General features: G+C 39.3%; 1 protein-coding gene across 1 annotated transcript in view; it reads left to right on the top strand.

The window, feature by feature from the left end:
* The first annotated feature begins 4305 nt into the window (after window positions 1–4305).
* fam169b (family with sequence similarity 169 member B) overlaps window positions 4306–7820 on the top strand; it is a 5030-nt gene continuing 1515 nt past the window's right edge. The window contains 8 exon segments of the mRNA XM_087177612.1: window positions 4306–4375; window positions 4377–4449; window positions 4553–4655; window positions 5268–5353; window positions 5804–5966; window positions 6552–6734; window positions 7147–7272; window positions 7595–7664. Coding sequence (XP_087033738.1) covers window positions 4326–4375; window positions 4377–4449; window positions 4553–4655; window positions 5268–5353; window positions 5804–5966; window positions 6552–6734; window positions 7147–7272; window positions 7595–7662 — 852 coding nt within the window. The 5' untranslated portion in view covers window positions 4306–4325 and the 3' untranslated portion in view covers window positions 7663–7664.

Raw genomic sequence — 7820 nt, 5'->3', positions numbered from 1 at the left:
CGTACGGCAGAAAACCGTGCGTACGACCATTTCCACGCAAGCTTCGGCATTTATCAATTTGGACGTGAGCGGAAGCTACGATCAGATCTCACGTCAGGTCTGAGCTCGTGTACGCAAATCTGAGTCTGGATTTGCGTTGCAGAAAATAATTATTAAACAAACCTCAGCATAAACAGTCACATATTTAGAACAGATCAAAACGGATTATTAAAAAAAAATAAAACAAGATAAAAAAAATTTGAATTTTAAAAAAAGCCCACGTTTTTTTACTCATACCACTTTTTTGTACAATAAAACAATATGATAGGCTAGATAGCCTGACATGACATCTATTTATTGCACATTAAAATTTGAAATAATAATAAATACAAGCAGAAACGTGTGTTTGCAAATTAACTCATGACAAAATTGTGTAATTGTTTTTTGTTTTTTCCGATGGGTATGACACAACTGGAACAACAATTAAAAGCATCTGGTGAGATAATCACTGTTGCACTGTGGTTGGTCAGATGTTTACTCACTCCCTTATTTAAACAGATGCTTTGACAGTTATCAAATCATAACGATGGCAGATTTACTCGTTTTGGAGGAACAATACGCGCGTCAGACGGACGTGAGAGCGTTTTCAGAGACTGTAGGGATCTCCAGATTGCTGGGTTTCCAAATTTGGTTGGAGCAATTGATTGCACTCGTGCGTCTGAAGGCACCATCCATGAATGATTACGCATTCATCAATCGCAAAAACTACCACTCTATAAATGTACAGGTGATTTGTGATGCCAAGCTATCACTTTTAAACGTGGTGGGCAGGTGACCGGGGGACACACGATTCTTTTATTTTTCAAAACAGCTGTGTTGGCGCGCGGCTGCAGGAGGCGGCGCTGCAGAGCCAAACTCATCTCCGTCACCCTCTTCCACACAGCGGTTTTATGAGCTCCTTTGATCCCACTCTTCAGACTGCCAAAAAGTACATCCTTATTTTGCGCCACCTCGGATGTCAGGATTTCGATCTCCATCTCTGAAAAGTTTCGTTTTTTGCCAGTAAATCTTCTCTCCATGTTTGACCTTAGTGGGCGAGGCCTCCGAACCAGGAATATTTAAGGGCGTAACATGTTAATGACGATCGAATTCAGCCGCTGCATTTATCAAGACCCGATCATTCGTACGCTGGGATTGGTCAGATACGAATGTTTCATGAATCACACGTTGATCCTATCGTACGACCAATTCTGCGCTCAGATCTGCGCCTGTTTCCACGCAAGATTGATAAATGAGGGCCAATGTATACTAGAACATTATCTTGTGGGGGTTTCTCATTTAATACTGTAAATTCATACACAGGAGTCCTCAACTGAAGCAGGTATTCATGCACCTGTCCTGACAGCTGGTATATGTGTGTGATTAACTGTGATCCACCATGTCTGAACTAAAGTGTTTGTCTTTTACTGTCATTCAGAGGAATCCACACTGAAAACTGAATGACCGGTGCCCACAGAAGGAGGACCTCATGTATGGACAAAGGAGACTGCACGGACATCCTTAGTTCTCAAATGGGCTGTGATGATGATGATGATGATGATGGTGATGATGATGGTGATGATAATGATGATGGTGGTGATGATGATGGTGATGCCAGAAAACCACTTCCAGTTCAGCTTCCTCTGATGAGAGGACAGACCAGCTGTTTAGACATTTGATGTCACTTCCTCTTTGTGATGTCAGTTAAAAGCAACAGTATATTGTTTATAGACAAAATATGTTAGTGTTGATTAAAAATAAATATCTCATGTAAATAGGGACACACATATAGTATAATCCTGACAGGTTTGATAAGAAACATTACATTCATTGGTGATATTTTAGATACAAATGTCAAGTTGTTTCATATGGACATGTGAAAATTGCCATGTTCTAAGGAAAAATGGCTAAAAATAGTATGTTAGTCTTTGTAAGTAGTATTTTCTCATTTAACATCATGGCAAGAGTACTTGACTTAATGGTTTTTTAAAATTGCTTTTTTTTTTTTTGTTGAGTGAAATAAAGGGAACGAAAACTAGCAATTCTCTATATACACTGTGATAAATATCCAGTCAGAGATGACTTAAAATAAAGGTATTAACATGGATAATAACACTGTTAATGTTGAGACATAAGAGAGTTATATTTTAGAAAAGATGTTTATTCAGAGAGAATAAATTAAACTCATCATGGAAACATACACTATACAAAAAGAGGTCACTGTAAATGTGCATTTAATGACATTGTACAATTTTTCTACCAAAATGAGTTATCCAGATGAATACAGGTGTACACAGTGAATATTACACCTCATCCTAGAGAAACTCCCCGATGGGAGGCACCCGTTAGGAAAGAACACTAAGGGATGTCTATTTGACAGATCAATCCGTTAGACATACAATGCATTTAGAAAGTATTGAGGCACAGAACTTATTATTCTTATGTTGAAATTGTTTAATTCATTCATCAATGTGCAATGCCAGCTAGCTGCTAATGCTAATTCTAGCTTTCTCTCTGAACATCTGGAAATGTCTGAACTGAATCGTTTTGTGATGTGTGAAATGTGTGAAACCTTTACGGAAACAAAAGATGTTCAGTGTTTATAACTACATATTTTGTGGTTACAGATCCATAATCCTTTTTGACATAATGTGATATGACCCCATCACTATTCATGTGAGTTTAACTGATAATCACCCTCTGAGAGAAATTAAAAAAGGAAAGAATAACATGTTTTTGTATTGGAAAATGTCCAGTATAAATGTAGTGACAGATATTTAAAATACTGATGCTGCCATGTTGTACAACAGACTCAATTTACCCCCAGGTGAAAAGTAATGTTAACAATATTCAAAGGGATGTTTGTAAGAAACCCACAGTTTCAGGCAAAATTATGTTTATACACAAAATGTTCACACTGTATATAAAATAACATTCTATGTCTCTTTGATCATGCTCTTTTCATTAATATGATCTTTCTGAAATAAATATATTGAAGCAATCTGATCTGATCTTAAGTTGGTTAATGTTTTGTATATTATTGTGTGTACTGAATTAATTGATCAAAAATATGGGTCCCATGTTAGCTGCACTGTAAAGTAATAATTCCCAGGGTTTAAGAGGTCAGTTCACAAAAATTTGACAAAAGCTGTAGGGCTTCAACTAACAATTATTTCTAGGATCAATTAATATGCAGATTATTTTCTTGATTAACTGATTAATTATTTTGTCTGGAATATGTAGGAAAGTAGGAAAACATGCAAACTATAAGAATATTTGGCATGTTCAAATGTATGTATGTAAATTTATCTCACCAGCAGTCCAAAACCCAAAGATACTCAGTTTACTGACGTACATGACAAAGAAAAGCCTTGTTGTTTTACCAAACACTCTGAACGTAAAATCAAAGTAGGTTTGGATGTCTGTATATTCGAATATTTCAAATGACAAATCTCATGCTTTTATCTTGAAGTCTTACTTTTTCCGGTCTAAAGAGAGCAGAGAAGAAAAAAAAAATGGCGTAGAGCCTCTTTCCTACCAGAGGGTGGCGCTGCAGGTCAAAGGAAAAAAAAAAGAAGTTAGGGAAGTTACAGGTGGAGCTGACGGCTTCTATCAACAGGCTGCTGTTCCATAACTCATGAAGTCGTTAAGTAAGTGAATTCAATGTGACGTCTTACCAAATTAAGCGTAACATACATTATGTGTCAAGTAACCGTTGTGCGAGGCTGCGTATTGTCCTTACGTGTTTTTGGTAGCATTGCTAGGTTAGCATTTTAACGTGCATAAAGCTGTAGCTGCGCTTACGTCACCACGAGCAGAGCGTCAGACGTTAACTGTCATTTAAATCCTGCTGTTTTTAATGGGCATCACATATTATCACCCCAAAAACCCCTTTTCTGAATCACCGAAAATAACTTTTTAAATTCAATTCGATTTGAAACATTACCTAATTAACTAACCTACCGACATACACCGTGAATGGACTTAGTGAACTGTGTGACTTAAAAAGTTAATGTTTAGCTTAAACTACGTTCACCTCCGTCAGTTACTGTAACGGATGTACCGATATTACTATAAGGAACTAACAGCTTGCCAAAGATAATAACTTATCTGCTACTTGTTATTCTGTTTTGGCACGAGTAAGGAAAGGTTTAAATCTGCTCTGTTTGAGAAAACTGGTCAGCAGTCACCACTGCTGTCATTGCACCCATGAAGTCAAGGAAGATACTTGTTCTTTGTTGATATTTTGTACCTGTTGTAAATGTGTATCTACTCCTTAAACAGCTGGGGCTTCCCTATGAGAGGCCATGTACCCTGTAGACCTTCCAGATGTGGGTGACACTGACCTGACATTAGCAAAAGTACCTCTCTTCTCTGGAGTCAAGACCTAGTGATAATAACGAGTGGCTGGAATTGTCACAAACATTGAAGGTACCATAACTTGTTTTTATAACCATATAACTGATGATTGTGGTTTTTACTATTTCCAGTTGCACGTAGACATAAATATAAAGTTGTCTTCCTGTTTGCTCAGGTGAGGATAACAGCAAATAATGTAAGGCGGTTGCAGCTGTTTGAAGATGACCAACCTGACTTTGCAGTGGTGGCGCTTCACCCTCCTGATGATCCAGCACAAGGTTTAAGACTGCATCCTCATATACACACACATAGACAGACACTCACAGAGTCACCGAGGTCAGAATTTATCATCGACAGCATGAATCCATGGACGCAACCTGCCTTGTGTCGACAGACCGGGGCCGGAGGTGGTGGGGAATGTTTTCTTTTTCTCTTGGCACACTTTGGGCTCCTTAATAACTATTACTGACCATGCGCATCTCTTTATAGACACAGTTTACCATCTTCTAATATCTACTTCCAGCAGGATAATGCACCATGTCACAAAAACAAACGTCGTATCAAACTGTTTTCATTAACATGACAGTGAGTTCAGTGAACTTCAGTGACCTCCCCAGTCACCAGATCTGAATCCAGTAGAACATCTTGGGGATGTGGTAGAAGAGGAGATTGGCAGCATGAATGTGCAGCTGACAAATCTGTAGAAATGATGTGATGCAAAAATGTCAACATGGAGGAGAATCTCAAAGGATAAACATCTTGTGAAATCCATGTCATGAAGAATTGAGGCGGTTTTGAGAGCAAAGGGAGGCTCTGCCCGTGTTGTTGTTGCTAGTAAAGTGTGAATAAATGTATGTACAGAGACTAATGCTTTCTTGTCTACCTTTCAGTGGTGGCTTTATACCTGCATGAGAAGTGGTGGTGTGTGGATGACCTTTCACGAACTTCCAGCAAATCCAGAAATGGCTTGGTGTCGGTAACTGTGCATTTGTACATCTGTTTGTGTGTCAGCTTCACTACAACATAGTGATAAACAGATCAGGATTCCTACACAGGTCTGAACAGTGTGGAAAGAAATACATCTGCTACTCTTTCAAAGGCTTCCTGGTGAAGTCAAGGCTTTTGAACAAAAGTATTAGTTTAAAAAGACATAAAGTACATGAATGAATTCCAATATACCAGCTAACTAATATGATTACAATATTAATATATTGAAGTGCATATGATTTTACTAAATTCAAAGGAAAAACAAATCAAGGTTTTGAATCAAAACTGCCTCCGAACAATGATTGGTGCAGTTATAGGTAACTTTTTATACAGTATATTCACTGTATTTAATTTTTACCAGAGCCATGTGCGTGGTCACCTGTTACCGTTTGTTTTCATCTGTGCTGGTGAGCTTCCTGACTCGGCATGTTGTCCCCAGGTGCGGTCGATGATGGAGAGGGTGATCGTGTTCCTGCTAAGTCAGGTAGTGGAGAGGTCTCCGCAGGAGGAGGCACTGTTCTCGCTGCATCCCCGCACGGAGAGCTGCAAACTGCTGTGGAGAGACAGCCAGGCGGTCGGCTTCTACACTATTAAACACAAAGGTAGGAGGAGGGTGGGAAGGTGGGAGAGGACAAATGTGATGATAAAGGGGGGGTGGACATTCTTATCTGTTGTTTCCTGCTGGATTTTTTGTTTTGTTTGTTTCTGTAACTTCTTCTATTAGTTTGGGTGTTGATGCTGATGTGCTGCTCTGTTTATATCTCTATAAACTCTATAAAAACTTAAGTTTGAGTGCAGTAACTAAAACAATGATCTGAAAGACACTAAAGAGGTCTATAAAAGTTTTCACATTACTCATGGTCATTTGATCATCCACAATATAAAAACATTCTCCTGGGACAAGCCACACAATGTAAAACCACCACTGTACACTTAGTTTGCAGTATATTAGCAACACACAGTCTAATACAGCAGTCGTGCGATAAATATCCGATCTTCAGATTATAGTTTCGTCGTGTTGTTTCTGTTATTTTGTCCACCCCATTTAAACGAGGGTAAGCTAACTAACAGTACGTGTGTATAATGCAGTACAGTTCAACGGTACCACACACTACATCCTCCAAAATGATTGTATACAGTTGAATCAACACCTCTCTAAAACAACTCTTCCACTGCTTGTGTTTCAGGCAGCCTGTGTGACAGCTGGAGCGGTCGCTGCTACCTGCTGCCTGTATTGGACACAGTGCTGGTGAGGAGGAGCTGGAGGAGGAGAGGCTTAGGCCTTCAGATGCTGGAGGATTTCTGCTCCTCGTTCTCCACAGAAGAGTTTCTGGGAGTCAGCTCTCCATTGTCACCCAGCATGGCTGCAGGTCGGCTGCGGTCCCACTTAATTCTCCTTTTTTTCTTCCCCCCTTGAAGCCCATTAATTTGTTTTTTCTTTAACTTTATTATTTAGCGGTAAATCATGTTTGTAGGAACTCTGCATATTTCCAGTCTTTGGTTGTCAGAGTGTTGCACTGGCTGAATTCATGCCATATGAAAATTAAGTCGTTTTGTCCTGCTGTGGCATTTTAATCTCAGTTCCCAAACTTCCTTACAGTCCCCCACAGAGATCCCAGGTGGTATTGACTGTCTGAAAGCTGAGGAGAACAGTTTTTGATTTTTAGGAAGAAACTTTGTGAATGCATTGCAGATGTGTGTTAAGCCTCTTCTTTGTTTAGTTTTTTTTAGCTAACTCCACAGCAACCTGTTGAATAGTGTGATTGTCTCCTGTGTGTTCAGTGTGCAGGAGATTCCTGCAGCAGCATGAGGAACATCGGGACCGACTGTATGAGGTGGAGGCTCCGGGGGGCTGGACTCAACGACAAAACATCTGGCTCAATATCCAGCTAGGCCGCTACTCCCCCAGTACAGACAGTATTTTATCTTTTATGTGTGAAGATGTTTGAAATAATTTCATTATCATAAGACAAAACTAAGGATTCCAATGGGTTTTTTTTTTTACAGTCTAATACTTTAATTAAAATTTGCTCCAAAACATTTCTTAATGTTGACACCTTGCACCTCTTGCACCGAGGCCTCAAGCAGGGAGGGAGAGGGAGGGGTGGGAGAAACCAAGTGTATTGTTTTCAAGTCTCACGCTGGAGCTAGCTTGATTTCCCAGAACTTGCATTGTAGCTTTAAGTAAAAGTGAAAGATAATTAATCTCATTTGACTTGTGTCTTTCTAGGTATTAATGAGGAGAGCAGCTCGACATTAGGAGAAACTGTGAGGAGCGAAGCAGACCATCATCTCTGAAGGTGAGAATCTCAGTTTGATCCCCAGAACAGCTACAGATACAAAATACAAAACCTTTGCTTTTAGAAACTATATCCTACCACTTCAAATATTAACTTGTTGAGTACAAAAACTAAAGAATATGAGGTTTAATAAAGTGGAGTCTATTAGGCCCCACC

The sequence above is a fragment of the Seriola lalandi genome, unplaced genomic scaffold (genome assembly GCF_002814215.2).
Source record: "Seriola lalandi dorsalis isolate HSWRI2012SDOR001 ecotype SW California unplaced genomic scaffold, Sedor1 jcf7180002054614, whole genome shotgun sequence".
Lineage (NCBI taxonomy): Eukaryota > Metazoa > Chordata > Actinopteri > Carangiformes > Carangidae > Seriola > Seriola lalandi.
This window is presented reverse-complemented; position numbering and strand designations above follow the sequence as displayed.